At 47.9% G+C, this 18,316-nt stretch overlaps 1 protein-coding gene across 24 annotated transcripts in view; it reads right to left on the bottom strand.

Moving 5' to 3' along the window:
* FNBP1 (formin binding protein 1) overlaps nucleotides 1-18,316 on the bottom strand; it is a 204,412-nt gene that overhangs the window by 55,539 nt on the left and 130,557 nt on the right. For all 24 annotated transcript variants that reach the window (XM_083160843.1, XM_083160849.1, XM_083160850.1 and 21 more), the window contains exons 7-8: nucleotides 9,500-9,628; nucleotides 7,233-7,379 (exon numbers count right to left, since the gene is read on the bottom strand). In XM_083160843.1, coding sequence (XP_083016969.1) covers nucleotides 7,233-7,379; nucleotides 9,500-9,628 — 276 coding nt within the window. The remainder of the gene's footprint in view (nucleotides 1-7,232; nucleotides 7,380-9,499; nucleotides 9,629-18,316) is intronic.

Here is an 18,316-nt window from a genome sequence, read left to right as displayed (position 1 = left end):
CCACTGTGTGCAGAATGTGCGTAGCCCAGGACTTACTCAGCGGCTGTGATAGAATCAGGCTGATCGGGGGCGGAGCTGACATCACATGACTTCCCCTCACACACCTGGCTACGCCTGCATATTCCCTGACACTCCCAGATAACAGCCGCTCCCCATGTAATGATTCCCCAGTGTGTGCAGTCTGTGTGTAGCCCAGGACTTACTCAGCGGCTGTGATAGAATCAGGCTGATCGGGGGCGGAGCTGACATCACATGACTTCCCCTCATACACCTGGCCACGCCTGCGTATTACCTGACACTCCCAGATAACAGCCGTGCACCATGTAATGATTCCCCAGTGTGTGCAGTCTGTGCGTAGCCCAGGACTTACTCAGCGGCTGTGATAGAATCAGGCTGATTGGGGGCGGAGCTGACATCACATGACTTCCCCTCACACACCTGGCCACGCCTGCGTATTACCTGACACTCCCAGATAACAGCCGCTCCCCATGTAATGATTCCCCAGTGTGCGCAGTCTGTGCGTAGCCCAGGACTTACTCAGCGGCTGTGATAGAATCAGGCTGATCGGGGCGGAGCTGATGTCACATGACTTCCCCTCACACACCTGGCCACACCTGCGTATTACCTGACACTCCCAGATAACAGCCGCTCACCATGTAATGATTTCCCAGTGTGTGCAGTGTGTGCGTAGCCCAGGACTTACTCAGCGGCTGTGATAGAATCAGGCTGATCGGGGACAGAGCTGATTGTCACATGACTTCCCCTCACACACCTGGCCACGCCTGCGTATTACCTGACACTCCCAGATAACAGCCGTGCACCATGTAATGATTCCCCAGTGTGTGCAGTATGTGCGTAGCCCAGGACTTAATCAGCGGCTGTGATAGAATCAGGCTGATTGGGGGCGGAGCTGACATCACATGACTTCCCCTCACACACCTGGCCACGCCTGCGTATTACCTGACACTCCCAGATAACAGCCGCTCACCATGTAATGATTCCCCAGTGTGTGCAGTCTGTGTGTAGCCCAGGACTTACTCAGCGGCTGTGATAGAATCAGGCTGATCGGGGACAGAGCTGATTGTCACATGACTTCTCCTCATACACCTGGCCACGCCTCCGTATTCCCTGACACTCCCAGATAACAGCCGCTCACCATGTAATGATTCCCCTGTGTGCAGTGTGTGCGTAGCCCAGGACTTACTCAGCGGCTGTGATAGAATCAGGCTGATCGGGGGCAGAGCTGACGTCACATGACTTCCACTCATACACCTGGCCACACCTACGTATTACCTGACACTCCCAGATAACAGCCGCTCACCATGTAATGATTCCCCAGTGTGTGCAGTATGTGCGTAGCCCAGGACTTACTCAGCGGCTGTGATAGAATCAGGCTGATCGGGGGCAGAGCTGACGTCACATGACTTCCACTCATACACCTGGCCACACCTACGTATTACCTGACACTCCCAGATAACAGCCGCTCACCATGTAATGATTCCCCAGTGTGTGCAGTATGTGCGTAGCCCAGGACTTACTCAGCGGCTGTGATAGAATCAGGCTGATCGGGGGCAGAGCTGACATCACATGACTTCCCCTCACACACCTGGCCACGCCTGCGTATTACCTGACACTCCCAGATAACAGACGCTCACCATGTAATGATTCCCCAGTGTGTGCAGTCTGTGTGTAGCCCAGGACTTACTCAGCGGCTGTGATAGAATCAGGCTGATCGGGGGCGGAGCTGATGTCACATGACTTCCCCTCACACACCTGGCCACACCTGCGTATTACCTGACACTCCCAGATAACAGCTGCTCACCATGTAATGATTCCCCAGTGTGTGCAGTCTGTGTGTAGCCCAGGACTTACTCAGCGGCTGTGATAGTATCAGGCTGATCGGGGGCAGAGCTGACGTCACATGACTTCCACTCATACACCTGGCCATGCCTGCATTTTCCCTGAGACTCCCAGGAAACAGACGGTTACCACCCCCAAACGCAGGCATAATGTCAATCAGCTTGTGAACGACCAGTTATTAAAACGAGTAGCAGGGTTTTATCGCAGGGCAGCCTAATGCATATGTACTATGGCCATAAGCATGTGACGTCCATCGATAATTGCCTGACCTGCGAATTTGCAGCCGTCCTAACAGGTCTGATTATTTCTACACATTGGACACTGTAGTACCCACAAAACACTTTGGGGAGATCTATCACACCTGTGATTTTGCCCAAAGTAGCGAATCCACATCAAGGTGCTACTGTATTTTAGAAAACGTATTTGATTGTTAAGTTGTTACATTTTCCACTTGTACTCTATAACAGGCATGGCCAAATGGTGGCCCTCCAGCTGTTGTGAAACTACACATCCCAGCATGCCTTGCCATAGTTTTAGCATTCCCTAATAGCAAAACTGTGGCAAGGCATGATGGGACTTGTAGTTTCACAACAGCTGGAGGGCCATAGATTACCCATGCCTGCTTTAGTAGGTTGCATACATATCCTGTTTGTTTCCTATAGAAGAGCATCCAAAACAAAAAAACAACTCCGCTCAGATGCTGAAAAGGCAGCCATGAAAAACTCAGACTTCTAGAAAACAATTGAAGCAATGATTGGGTAAAACTGGAGCAGGACATAAACAGAACAATAAGGGAATCCCTGAATTACACGCATGTGTGTCGTGCCTTAGGCGATCTGTTTAGGAAGTGGCTCCGTAAATGACTTTCTGCACCACCTAACTAGATGCAAGACAGATTTATTTCCACGTGCTGAGCCACAATAATTGCGTGACCGTACAATGATCCTACATACAGAACCCAACAAGTGCTGGAACTCGGCACTGCAGCTAATACTTTCCATGTGACAGTCACAAGATGAAAGGTCTGCACAGTGTCCAAGTGCCCCACTTATGAGCTAATATGAGGGAGACACAAAGCCACATGTGCTGGTGCGGTTACTAAATAAGGATTTTGATAATACACATATGTAACATACTGTAGCGTCAATAAGAAAGAAAGAGAGAGAGAAAGAAAAAGAGAAAAAGAGAGAAAAAAAGAGAGAGAGAGAGAAAGAGAGCGAAAGAAAGAGAGAGAGCGAAAGAGAGAGAGAGCGATGTACCACCACACTCGCCATTCCTAAGAATGGGGTGTAAACAGCGCCCACACTTCCCAGGTTTGGGTGCAGTGACTGGATCTAGAGTAGACCAATCGGAATTTATCAATCATTGGGTCTAAGATCATATTGAAATCTCCTAAAATCAAGACAGCCCAGTTACACAATTTTCAAAATTCAAAAATGAAAGCTACTCTGTATTAGGGGCCTAACAAGACACTGGGGTAACATCAACGTTCTTTAAATGAACTGAGATCAGATATTGCCCTTCAGGGACCCCATGGTGTGAAGAGAGGCATTGCTGAGATAGGGGGATGGTAACCTGGTTCGGACTATTAGCGATGTAACAGAAGGGAAACCGAAAATTCTGCACAGAGCAGTGCTAAAGTATTAAATAACATAAAATAACATCAAGACATAAAAACCTAATGTAAAATCCAATACCTATACTTAACAATCAGGTGAAAACTTAGAAAAGGTTAAAACGTTAGAGGAGTCGAGAGACTGCTTCCCGCAGACCTATGAAAGGGATTCCTATGGAGGAAGCAGCTTGTGCAATAGAATCTGGGGTCATTGAGAGCTAATAAACATAAGAGAGAAAAAATGGGACAAGGCTTGAGATCAGGGGAGAAGCTTCAGTTCCGAAACTTAGATCACTTCCCCGCCAATGACCAGTCCTTCTGGAGTCAAAGGTCTGGAGATGTTCCGTTTACTAAGCAATTACATGCTTTGTCTAAGGTGGAAGCAACGGCAGTACAGCCTTCACCAAGTATCAACAGTGTGACGTACAGTGTGACGTACAGTGTGACGTACAGTGTGACGTACAGTGTGACGTACAGTGTGACATCCAGTATGAGGCCACTGGAGGTATGTGGCCCACCACTGACCTATATGGAAACTCATCTGTTACTGTGGCAGGGAAGGGAGATATGGAAAATATATACATACAAAGAAAACAGCTACAAATGTTATGATAAAAGAATAGGGAAAATTAATTGTGACACTGTATTCGCTGACGGTGATAACAGGAAGGGACAGCGGCTGCTGCAACAATAAAACATTTCTATCTATTTTTTTTATCAATAGCTTCAGCTTCCTCTGAGTTGTGCCCTCCCCACACGGCAGGATTTCCCCGTACTCCACAACAGATAACAGACCGCAGAGTTAGAAGTCCTGGACTCCGGAAGGAAGCCTGGCGGAGATACAGGTATCCCTGTGACAGTGATGGAAGCCCTGCTTGGGAAGCTGCCCAGGATGGGGGGGGGGGGAAGGGGGGGATACGTGCACAGAACGCTCCATGGGAAGAGGAGAGTGATGATACAGGTTACAATATGGGATGTTGGGAAGTGTAAGGTGGGGCATACATAGACTTGTATGTAAATTCGTATTGGTAATTCTGTGAGCATCACAAAGACGCATTATACACTGCCTATTGGTCCAGGACACCTGCATATTAATCTGAGGCCTACACACATCAGCAGCAGCATACTGTATCTCTGGTGTTTGGTGGGAAAGCCGAATCTAGTGGCATTACCCTGCTGCTTTGGTTTCCACAAGCTGCTGCGGTGGTAACCCTATTTCTAGTGGTTTGGGAAAGTATTGGTGAGTTAAAGGGACAAGATTACTCACTAGCAGCATGTGTGTGTATAAAGGAAGTAAAGACCCATTTACACAGAGTGATGTTGTGTACACTATATAGTCCAAATATCGCACAGTGTTAGCGGCATTCGATGCAGATTCGGTCCCGATGCCACAGAGCAGGCCCCCAATCCCTGCCCCCGTCCTGCCGCCCCTCCCTCCTGGTGGATACCGGCAACTCGGCGGCTGTCACTATCAACTCTGTATCGACAGCAGCCGTGTCAGCCTGTGTGTACACCCCATAAGAGCTACTACCTCAGATTTAGGTGGTTGGCATATTATACCGACCCCACTGCACAGCAACCGGGAGATATAAGCTTATAGCAACCTATTGCATATTAATAAAGTATGAAGCAGGAAATGTTCAGTCTTGGTGTGTGCAGGCAATCAGACCGACCATATGCCAACTTGCCCATCGTTAAAGTGTGTACCCACACTAAGGCAGGTATTCAATGGGTAGAATCGCGGGCGGCAGCGAATCCTATGTAGGATTCGCTGCACTTTCGCCGCAATTCTCCCTTCAGGGAGATTCACCCGGCAGCCACCCCTCCGCCCTATTCAATGAGCGGCTCCCACCCCCTGCTGGCGAATGTGTAAAAAAATAAAAATTATTAAAAATATATTCATGTGCTGCAAGCATTGCCCCTTCTCAGAAAAAAAAAATCAGATTTTTTGACACCAAAAAAACAAACAAAAAACGCATTATTTTAAAAGATCACATTCCAGTTCACCTAAAAAGATGACGAATGTAAAATGGAGAATCATGGCGAAAATCAATGGAGAAAGCAGTTCTCCATTTGAGCATTGAATACACTCTTGGCGAATCCCAGTGAAAACCCCATTGAAATACACCAGCGAATGGAGAACTGGCCGGCATTTGCTTTTGGCGAACAGTGAACATTGAATAGGGTGAATCATATTTTCAGTGAAAAAAATTCACCCCAAGGAGTGAAAACAGCCCGATTCACCGAAAAAACAGTGAATCGGGAGCATTGAATACTGGCCTAAGGGGTAAATGTACTCAAGCTTCTAATAATAATACAAATCAGATTCGGTCTATCATTTTCTAGGATGCTGTAGAGAAATTATACAGAATCTGATTGGTGCTAAGACAACATCACCTCTTTTCATTTTTAGAAGCTTTAGGGGGTTATTCAATCTGGGAGTCCGGCTGTCGGAATCACGGACCATTTTTGCTTTACTTGATTGTAATGAGACAGCCGCAATTCAATGTTGCAGCCGTCGAGTGTCGGAAATTCAGAGAATTGTGGAAAGCTACAATCCACAGCTGTTTCCGACAATTCAGACTCGCCGCTACAGGGAGGCAGGTCTGCAGCAAGGGACTGAATACTTTAACTGCAATGTTAGAAATATCGGCAGACATTGAATACCCCCTTAGCAAATTTACCCCTAAGAGCTTGTCGCATGTAACTTCATTAGTATGGGCTCCTGCCCTGTCCCGGCCATAGGTATAGAAGTTTTACAGTGTCCGATGCATATTATCATCAGAGAATCAACAAACTTTGTCCAATACCGGTAATCAGACTGTTCTGCTAGCAGCAAAGCGGCTCAAACAAAGTTTAAAAAAGAAACGGTCCAGTATTTGTGGCTACATTGAAAAGCAGCCAGTATTTACACTGCACGTAGAAATAATAAATGTATTTGTCGCCCTGGTATTGCAGCATGTTTTTTCTCTCAACTTAGAACAAGCACCAAAATTCACTAAATAAATGAAATTCACTAAATAAATGACTAATCATACAAGTTCAGTGGTTCACAATGTTTTTGGAACCACCGCAAACCTGGAGAATCTGTTTTATGGCACCTCCTAAGCCAAAAATTTCTAATCGAAAAATTCAGAAAAAAATATTAAATGAAGTAAATTGTGCTTATACATCTATGTGGTGAGGGACAGCGTTCGCTTCTGGTTGTCCACAGATTTTATGATTGGAAGCCACAAGCACTAGTTTTGCCTATTACATTGACCATAAATAATTTGAGTTGGTACTAGGCCTCCAACCCGACGCACCCCTGAATCACTGTACTGGGAACATTGTGCAAAACCCTCACAGGTATTTTTGCCTTTCATGTTACTTCTACTCACAAGGTGTATTCATCGCCATAAGGCAACTCAGCGTAAGGTGACAGAGTATTGGACTGTTCAGCAGTATGAGGAATCCATCTGTCCATGAGCACTGGACTATGAATAGAACCAACTGCAATTGGGGTGAGGGTCAATCCGGAGACTATGAATAAAGTGTTCCATATAGGACTCCTAATCCAGGGTAATGGGACCACTCTTGGATAGCCAACTTTAAGCACACATACATTGTTATGGTAACCAACCGAAATAATACTTCATGTGATACCACTTTTGAGGACGTGACCGGTTTAATAACACAGGAATGACAGACAACGAAAGTGACAACAAAACAGTCTTCCAACGTTTGGCAGAACAGACATAAAAACAGAGGCTCTTACTTGCTTTTCGTTAATGGACTCTGCAGATTTAGTGATTCCGTCAAGACATTTGCCAATGATTGGGATGACTCGGCGGTCTAGATCAGCATATGTTTTTAGCGACTCTCCCATCCGTGCTATTCTCTTTTCCTCCATGTCTTGCAGTTTCTGAGGAATATAGGAGACTGTGATTGGAGGACATCATACTTCTGCCACAGTCCTGCAACCAATCACAACACATGCTTCCGGCAGCCAACGGCCATTTTTTTCTCTTTGTGTATCATTATTTATTTTCTTAAGACTGAAACACTACAGGGATCAAGACACACAAATAACATACAATGGACATGAAACAAGATACCCTTGCCAAAACAAGAAGGGGTGTGGGTAACCCATGCTACAAATGGAAGCAGGAGAACAATGTAATGGTTATTGTTGATGAATGCTAACATATACAGGCTCCGCACACATATACATAGGAAAGAAGAATAAAATGTTATCCCGTGGGCAGGAAGATGCATACACAAACCATTGTGTTCTGATTTTCAGAAACAAAGGGGCCGATTCATCCCCGTTTTCGATGGTGGGGTGCCTGCGCATGTGCAGACCCCCTGTGTGAATGCCTTCGGCAAGTATCACAATCACTGAGGCATTCACACAGGCAAGGGAGTAAGGAGATGGGCAAGGGGCGGCATCAGGGGAGTAAGGAGATGGGCAAGGGGCGGGCAGGTGTGGTATCAGGGGAGTAAGGGGGCGGCATCAGGGGAGTAAGGGGGTGGGCAGGTGGTGGCATCAGGGGAGTAAGCGGGCGGGCAGGTGGTGGCATCAGGGAAGTAAGGAGATGGGCAAGCGGTGGCATCAGGGGAGTAAGAGGGGCGGCATCAGGGGAGTAAGAGGGGCGGGCAGGTGGTGGCATCAGGAGAGTAAGGGGGCGGCATCAGGGGAGTAAGGGGGCGGGCAGGTAGTGGCATCAGGAGAGTAAGAGGGTGGACAGGTGGCGGCATCAGGAGAGTAAGGGAGCGGCATCAGGGGAGAAAGGGGGTGGGCAGGTGGTGGCATCAGGGGAGTAAGTGGGCGGGCAGGTGGCGGCATCAGGAGAGTAAGGGGGTGGACAGGTGGCGGCATCAGGAGAGTAAGGGAGCGGCATCAGGGGAGAAAGGGGGTGGGCAGGTGGTGGCATCAGGGGAGTAAGTGGGCGGGCAGGTGGCGGCATCAGGAGAGTAAGGGGGTGGACAGGTGGCGGCATCAGGGGAGTAAGAGGGTGGACAGGTGGCGGCATCAGGGGAGTAAGAGGGTGGACAGGTGGCGGCATCAGGGGAGTAAGAGGGTGGACAGGTGGCGGCATCAGGGGAGTAAGAGGGTGGACAGGTGGCGGCATCAGGAGAGTAAGAGGGTGGACAGGTGGCGGCATCAGGAGAGTAAGGGAGCGGCATCAGGGGAGAAAGGGGGTGGACAGGTGGCGGCATCAGGGGAGAAAGGGGGTGGACAGGTGGCGGCATCAGGGGAGTAAGAGGGTGGACAGGTGGCGGCATCAGGGGAGTAAGAGGGTGGACAGGTGGCGGCATCAGGGGAGTAAGAGGGTGGACAGGTGGCGGCATCAGGAGAGTAAGGGAGCGGCATCAGGGGAGAAAGGGGGTGGGCAGGTGGCGGCATCAGGGGAGTAAGTGGGCGGGCAGGTGGCGGCATCAGGGGAGTAAGGGGATGAGCAGGTGGTGGCATCAGGGAAGTAAGGGGGCGGGCAGGTGGTGGCATCAGGGGAGTAAGGGGGGCGGCATCAGGGAAGTAAGGGGGCGGGCAGGTGGTGGCATCAGGGGAGTAAGGGGACGAGCAGGTGGTGGCATCAGGGGAGTAAGGGGGCGGGCAGGTGGTGGCATCAGGGGATTAAAGGGTTAGACAGTCAGAATGTCGACAGATAAAAAGACATCAGAGTAACATGGTCAAAAGTTCGACACAAAAAAGGGTCAACATGGGTTTATCATGATTTCTTTTTTTAAACCGACTTTACCATCCCAGTGGGCTTAGAGGGAGAATATAGTAGTGTGCCAAGCGTAGCGAGGCACCATACCCGAAGCATGGCGAGTGCAGCAAAACTATGCGAGGGCATGTGATACACGTATATGGTGTTCATGTCGACACAAAAAAAGGTGAAAAACTCAGGTCAACTTTTTCCTCATGTTGACCTTTTTCATGTGTCGGCCAGTTGACTTTTGACCTAACGACCCATACCCGTCCCAAGAGTGCTAAAGACAAAGCAGATTGTTTGCATGTAGGTGACCTATATACTGTACCTGGAAGATGGCGGGTATATGGGTGTGGTAATGCTCGTGCTGCTCACGGTTAAACTTCAGTAACACTGACGAATAATCTCCTTTACTGTCGTCTGCCATCTGGTGGCGTATCTGGGCTTGCTGTCGTGCCTGCAGAACACAAAGATATGGTCTATACCACGATCTTCACGTATAACGCTCAGAATAATCACACAGACAATTCCAGTATTGCCTCTAGAAAATGGTTCCAGCTAATGCCAAGTAATGGGGCCTAGATCGCTTAGAAAATGCCCCTACATCTCTCTGTGTGCGTGGCCCCGCGTCTGTCGCCATCACCCGGTGATTAATATCGTGCATACTGGATAAATCTAGTGACATTGCCGGTCAGGGCCAGTGTTGTCACTGGAGAACACTGTCCCCGACCGATCGCTCAGCACACAACTGTGCAGCGCTGTGTGCTGAGCGATCGGCATTGCTCGTCCCGTGTGTAGGCCCCTTAGGGATAGGGATTGATATCAGATATTTTGTGTATCCGATTTTGTGTATCCGATGTATCATATTGTGGTGTATCCGATGTATCATGTGGAGCGAATCTTTAGTTACCATATGTTTTTGCCTTCCCAGCTCTCGCCTCTGCCATTTTGACCCATGTGGACTGCTGCAGTGCCTGGGCTCTAGAAACTATTGCTGTATAGATATAACAATATTTTTAAATATGTTTTTAATTTTTGGATAAAGGTGACCCCAAGTCGATCCAGAATATTGACCCACTCTCCCTACTTCAAAGCCAAACCAACCCCATTCTACAACATTCCTGTTGCTGCTTTTGATTGGTCAATGTTTAAGTGCATTTAAACAATGAAATGATAACATGAACCACTAGCTACTTGCTGTGTGTGGATTATTATGATGCATGCTACAAAAGGCTGTATATATACACAGCGGTATTGTCATATACCTTGATCTATTCCTAATTCATTTATGGGAAGAGAGAGGGATAATCGTCGTACCAGGAACGGATGATGTCCTCCTATTCGTATGTGAAATGCAGACAGAACAAGTACACATGTGGTTATCACACGTAGCACCCGATACCGATGGTACGCTTGGCCAGTCTTTATCTGCCAATGGAACTGTCTAGATCAGTGGGAACACTGTATGGCGGTGGTGTGGAGCGTGCACCGACACCATCATCTAGGCACCCACCGCTGAGTGTTCCACTCCTCTATTGCAGGGGTGGGTTTGTCCAAGATGTAACGCCAAATGTAATAGGGTGTGAGAACCAGAAAAAGTAAGAGATTTTGGGAGAGTTTTCCCAATATTATGTTTTAAAGTGGCAATTAGATACATGGCAAAATCAACCTGATTTTTCAGTGTGTAAATAATTGCGCTTTAAAAAAAGGGGGAAAACTCTCCTAAAATCTCTCACTTTCTGGTTCTCATACCCTATTACATTTCGCCTGTATCATCCACCTGGGCTGGTGGCAAATTGGGCCAGTGGTGGAGCTTGTTGGTAGTGATCCCAGGTGCAAAAATATAATTGGGCCTCCACCAAACCCAAGTTCCCAATATGCAACACGGCAGTGGGTGACAGGGAAAAACAGTGGGTTAGAAGAAGAGGGTGACGGGCAGCAGTGGGGCCCCTCAGTCCTCAAGGTCCCCGGCATGCTGCACCAATGGTAGTTCTGCGTCAGTCTCCATTTCCCTATGCATTAGTGAGGTGACTAATAGCGGCTGTAGGCAGGTGACGCTGTCCTGTTCTCTAGGCTGCAAGTATACGTAGCCTAGCCTTCAGGTCTGAATTAGGCCCTTTGTGTGGTGGTATTCCGCAGTCTGTAACCGCTTGTACAGTGGCCAACACCTACATGAATACACAGGTTAAAGACCCAGCTTGAAACGTGCAAAAGACTGAATGAAACAAAACCACGTTCACTGCGAGATAATCAGCGGCGCCCAGTGCTAAGGTCTTCAAGCCCCAAACTGGCTGAGATCCAGAACCTGCATACAGCAGACAATACTAATCCGTCAGACAGCAGCGGGTGGAACAAGAGGAAACCTGTGGCTGGTGCCAGGAGATGTTAATACTCTCAGTACAAGTGGCCAAAGCACCATTTCGCCATTGGGGACTTTGTACTGATCACAGAAAGAAGCCCACACATGTAATGAAAATCATGTCACGCACTAAACAGACATGACAGTAACGTGTCCATTCTGGATCTTCTCTCCTGACACATCAGACAGAGAGAGGAGAGCGGCCAGAACACGTTCTGATTATCTAATTATAGGTGGTGGAAGATTATGTCATTATGAATATTAATTAAGAATCCTATGAAGCAGCTGATATCATAACTTAGCTGTCATTAGGTAAATGTATGCACTGTCAATTATGTGTTTGTTCCATCATTGTATTTATAGTGTCCTATTATGTTGCACTTCAAACAGAAAACACTGGGGTACATTCAATGATGTTTGCAAGCTGTGACAGTGAGCAGTGCCGACTACTCGCTGTAGCAGCTCACGTGGGGCCAGATGCACTAACTAAGCTTCAAAAGTGATAAAATGGAGAGTGATAAACAGCCAGCCAATCAGCTCCTGCCTGCCATGTCACAGACTGTGTTTGAAATATGTCAGGCAGGAGTTGATTGGCTGGTTATTTATCACTCTCCATTTTATCACTTTTGAAGCTTTGTGCATCTGGCCCCATGGTCAGTATTCAACTGACCCCCCTGTACACGCTGTTCCCACCTAGCTGGGTTTTTACAGTGACGTGGAAACGGCGTGTGGCCGCTAAAACAGCGAGGCTCACGGCTAAATGCAGCTGGCTCCCTGCTACCATTCCTTGTGGCAGCCATAACGTTTTCCGGAGGCGGTGTGCATGGGACCGCGTATTGGATGTAATCACGTATGATATGGCATACGTACTAGCATATGGGTACCTTAACCCTAGAAGTACCAAGGGAATTTGTCAAAATAGGTTTGAAAATGATCAAGCGGACCTTTCACCATAACGACCTGTAATGTTACCGTACATAGAAATCGAATCTTTTTTACACAACATTTTTTATCTGAATTTATATCACAAACGAGAGGGACGCTGGGATTTTTAGCAGATATTTTGAACATCTCTCACAGATGTTGGCACTCAAAGGGTTAAATCACAAATCTCTTTAATAAATAAAATCAGAAAGATCACATAATTAATTTGGATTATTACTACTAGCTCCCACAGGCACAGTATGTAATACTATTTAGCAGTGGAGGATACCCTGCTGGACATTGTGCTGGTGATGGGGGAAAGGTAAATGTCCCGCAAGACTCTAATATGCTGTTTCTGTAATAACAAAGACAGGATAGAACAGACCATTTTAATTCCAAAACAAAGCAAAAAAAAAAAAGTCTGCAACTGGCTGCTTTATATCCTGGAATGATGAGGTCATATGAAATAAAACTCCCACCTATCCAGACAAGCACAGGACCTTTATACTGCACATTCCATTCTTAGTGAGAGGAGACAAGACTCCTAGAACAGCAACCCAGACAGTAGGAAAGCAAATGTGCATTTCCAGGAGCGGCCTAGAGGGAAGACACTGACCTGTACGTTTCATACTGTGGGGAATCAGATTAATGTCATTAGCCCAACTTGCTACCACACTGAAGGAGCCTGCAATGTCCAGCGCAAAAGCACTAGATCCCACTAGCCCCTGCTGTTATGTCATCTGTACCATTATTTGGCCATATATACTTACTGACAGATAAACAAACACATACAGGTATACGCTAGATGTACCCTGGGGGATATAGACGCAGGGAACACATACCTGCCGAGCTGCACAGCGCCTAGGCAGCCATCAGCAGCACCACTGGTCATTGCAGCAGCCGGGTAGGTAACAATGTAAGCAGAGACAGAACAGTTATCACACAGGGAACACATACCAGCCGAGCTGCACAGCGCCTAGGCAGCCATCAGCGGCACCACTGGTCATTGCAGCAGCCAGGTAGGTAACAATGTAAGCAGAGACAGTACAGTTATCACACAGAGAACACATACCCCCGAGCTGCACAGCGCCTAGGCAGCCATCAGCGGCACCACTGGTCATTGCAGCAGCCAGGTAGGTAACAATATAAGCAGGGACAGTACAGTTATCACACAGGGAACACATACCTGCCGAGCTGCACAGCACCTAGGCAGCCATCAGCGGCACCACTGGTCATTGCAGCAGCCGGGTAGGTAACAATGTAAGCAGGGACAGTACAGTTATCACACAGGGAACACATACCTGCCGAGCTGCACAACGCCTAGGCAGCCATCAGCGGCACCACTGGTCATTGCAGCAGCCAGGTAGGTAACAATATAAGCAGGGACAGTACAGTTATCACACAGGGAACACATACCTGCCGAGCTGCACAGCACCTAGGCAGCCATCAGCAGCACCACTGGTCATTGCAGCAGCCGGGTAGGTAACAATGTAAGCAGAGACAGAACAGTTATCACACAGGGAACACATACCAGCCGAGCTGCACAGCGCCTAGGCAGCCATCAGCGGCACCACTGGTCATTGCAGCAGCCGGGTAGGTAACAATGTAAGCAGGGACAGTACAGTTATCACACAGGGAACACATACCTGCCGAGCTGCACAGCACCTAGGCAGCCATCAGCGGCACCACTGGTCATTGCAGCAGCCGGGTAGGTAACAATGTAAGCAGGGACAGTACAGTTATCACACAGGGAACACATACCAGCCGAGCTGCACAGCGCCTAGGCAGCCATCAGCGGCACCACTGGTCATTGCAGCAGCCGGGTAGGTAACAATATAAGCAGGGACAGAACAGTTATCACACAGGGAACACATACCAGCCGAGCTGCACAGTGCCTAGGCAGCCATCAGCGGCACCACTGGTCATTGCAGCAGCCAGGTAGGTAACAATATAAGCAGGGACAGTACAGTTATCACACAGGGAACACATACCCACCGAGCTGCACAGCGCCTAGGCAGCCATCAGCGGCACCACTGGTCATTGCAGCAGCCAGGTAGGTAACAATATAAGCAGGGACAGTACAGTTATCACACAGGGAACACATACCTGCCGAGCTGCACAGCGCCTAGGCAGCAATCAGTAGGGAGAGCCAGAGTTGGTGGTACTGGCGGGTGGGGGGGCGGGATGAGAGTCAATCAGTGAGGCCAGACAGGGGGGGGGGGGTGTGTGTGTGTGTGTTACTGGGCGCCGCTGCCGCTGAATTTACTGGTGCGGCCTGCAGGACGGAAATTACATGCGCACGGCTGGGGGGGGGGGATCCTACTGGCCTCTGGGTGTCATGCTGAGGCCCAGTGGCCAATGCGTCTCCTGTCCTGGCCAGGGGGAAGGGGGAAGTTGCCAAGTGTGCTGGGTCCTCTCACCGCATCCGGCCCTGACCTGTGACGGGCCCTCCACTGAAGGTGATCAATGGTGCTGCCGGGGGTGCAGCGCTGCCCGCCTCCGGCCGGGTGTCACTGCATCCTGTGCTCAGCACTCCTCGCTTCCCAGCCTTCTCCTCTCCACTCGGCGCTTGCTTCACCAGCCTCATCCCTCCGCTTGTCTCCTCTTCTCCCTCTCCTCCTCCGCCACTGCCACGCTACTCCAGAGGCCTGGGGTGGTGGAGCTCCATGGATGGAAGATCGGAGCTCCACATGCATGCAACCATCCCCCGGCCTCCACAGGAAACTAGGGTACCCAGCAGTTATGTAGACACTTTGAGGGTGGGGGTCAAAGTTTGCAGCCTATCACTTCATCTGTATATATTGACATCACTAGGGGTTTTGCCACTAATTGCTAGTAAACTAAAAGACTGAATTCTTATAACTATTGGACCAGATCACAAGAGCCTATATTAGTTTTGCCCAAGTGAATTGCATTTCCAGGTGTGGAGGTCTGGAAAACGTGCACTATTGGGGGTACTTGGGGACCGAGGTTGAGAACCAATGCTCTTGCCAATCAGTTCCTAACTGTCATGTGTTTTTAAAAAGGAGAGGAGCTGATTGGCTGGAGTTCCAGTTATCATGCCCAATGAGTTTTAAATGACAAAACCTTTTTGATATATGGTTCCTATAGATTGTAATATTCCCTGCAAAGTGCTGCTTAATGTGTGCACGATGTAATAATCTAACTTGCTATAGATCTCTGGGGGAAATGTAATCGGATAAGAGCATACCTCCCAAAATGACCCTCTCCAGGAGGGACACAATGCTCTATTCCTGGACTTCCCTCTTAATTTACAATTATCCTCACCTGTGGTGAAACACCTTTGTTATCAATAAATCTGATTAATACAGGTGATGGCATCATTAATTAGAAGGATGTCCAGAAACAGAGCAGTGTGTCCCTCCTGGAATGGGTCATGTTGGGAGGTACAGTATGTGAGAGATTCCGAAAGTGAGAGATTTGGGAAGAAATCTCCAGGTTTTTTAAAGCGGCAATCATTTACACTGCAAACCCCAGTTTTATTTTGAAGTGTAAATGATTGCCGCTTTAAAATAAAACTGGAGATTTTTTACATTAAATTTGAAATGTCACTCCAAATGTTTATATATACAAATATTACAATTCTTTAGAGAACTTTTAGCACTATCAGATTTGTACATTATTCTTTCTCTAGCTTTGCTCTCTTTTTCTTATATCGGTGTATAACCTTTTACTCTCATGCACCTACATTATCATACCTCACTTGCTCCCATTTTCTTGTGATGCCAGACTAGTATTCTGCCTAGCAACGCCTTCCTATTGGCTGACTGTAGTTTATCTGCCAGCTTGGCCTGTCGATGTTACACACACCTTTGTCCCAATTTGCTCGGCTTCCAATTAGAACGCTACTGCATGGACAGAAATGGCTGTCCTGGAAATTGTGACAAATCTGAATCCACCGTGGATGTAAGAAGACACTCTCCGTATATTAAGCTGGTCACTATCTGCTTCACTGGCATTTACATTTAACGTCAGCAGCAACAGATTCAAATGAAAAAAAAAAAAACAGTCTGGCTGCTGCTGGCAAAGCAATGTCTTCTGGGTAAATCTCCATGACAACAGCTTTGATAAGGCTCGAGTTGTACACAAACGCATAAGGCATATGCACAGACAGCTGCAGCAATATCGCGCCAAATTTTCTAGCCCAAATATTTACAATTTTTCTGCCTGCAGATTGCATGAGGAGTATAAACAAAACGGGCCTTCTGCCATGGTATTGATCTAGTTACTCGTACCCTATATGCACCACTAAAAGAATCACCTATAACTCTCACATAGGCCAAATACCTGCTTAATTATGACATCCCAGCTGGAGTAGCTCAATGGTACTCATTATGCGCAGGACGTAATGAAGGCCTTTGTCCACTCAATTAATACTGCGAACTGTGCCTGTTTCCTGAACTCTGATCACGGAATTCACAGCCCTAAATCCTGCTTTGTCAAACCAGCTTCCATCTCCCAGTCTCAAAAGGCAATGCTGCAGCGAGGGAGAAAGCAATATGGGCCTGTGGAGTAGGAATTTACATACCAATACCCCGCGTGCCCAGTGTGTGTGCCAACTTTGTGATTTAGTCGTGTCCAAGCCAACATCTGGTAGGCCACTTAAAAAGACTGCAGAAGATTTAAAGGACCTAAGATCAGCGGTAGGGATTGTTTCCCAAAATTCTAGATGGCAGGGGTGTGGGAATTAAGAGGCTTGGGTGGAACTGACATTTTGTGGATATATAACCAAAAACGGTCACTTGATATTACAGCGCCATAACATTTTTGGGGTAACTATTTTCTCTGAACATCTAAAGATCAAGGAGAACTTGTCCTTTTCTTTCTTTTTTTAATACTTGATCCATTGCTCTAAAGCTCCAGGTTAAAAGAAAAAATCTAAAAAACAAACAAACCACATACAGAAAAGGGGATAATTGAGACCCGATTGCTGCTATCTGAATTCGGTCCCCCGCACGATATTGTGCAAACTCCTTGTGTGAACGCCTTTGGCAAGTTTCGTACAATGGGGGGAGGGAAGGGGTAGCCAGGGGAACGCCCAGCGGTTTATGGGCACCCCGCCCCGAATTCGGAAGACCGCAGTGAAATGAAGTCACTCCAGGCTGACGTTTAATTACGACAGGAGGAAAGATAATGAGATGTGAGCACCATTGATTGATTTATCGCCAGTGCGTCCGCATGTGAGGGGATGTGTTAGTGTACTCATCCCTTCTGTGCTAGCGACGGGATTCACGCGGGGTGCGGCAGTGGGCTGAATCAGGCCATAATTCAGGGTCTTCTCAAAATAGGATGTGATCCACCACAGCACCAGGACACTAATGACACTAAGGACACATCCAACTGCTGCACAGAGGTTACCCTGGAATCAAAGCACGCAGCTTAGAAGGGAGACTCCGATGACAAATGGCCTTATTACAGCGATTGTTAGTCCTATGCATCTGTTCACCTGTATAATCTGTACGTGTCCATGTCATCATATCACCCCCAGTCATCCCCAGTGTCCATGTCATCACCCCCAGTGTCCATGTCATCACCCCCAGTGTCCATGTCATCATTTCATCCCCAGTGTCCATGTCATCATATCATCCCCAGTGTCCATGTCATCACATCACCCCCAGTCATCCCCAGTGTCCATGTCATCACATCACCCCCAGTCATCCCCAGTGTCCATGTCATCACCCCCAGTGTCCATGTCATCACATCACCCCCAGTCATCCCCAGTGTCCATGTCATCATATCACCCCCAGTGTCCATGTCATCACATCACCCCCAGTGTCCATGTCATCACATCACCACCAGTCATCCCCAGTGTCCATGTCATCACATCACCCCCAGTGTCCA

This window comes from Crinia signifera, chromosome 9 (assembly GCF_055691185.1).
Source record: "Crinia signifera chromosome 9, ASM5569118v1, whole genome shotgun sequence".
Taxonomy (NCBI): Eukaryota; Metazoa; Chordata; class Amphibia; order Anura; family Myobatrachidae; genus Crinia; species Crinia signifera.
The sequence above is the reverse complement of the archived record's forward strand: the minus strand, read 5'-3'. Positions and strand labels throughout refer to the sequence as shown.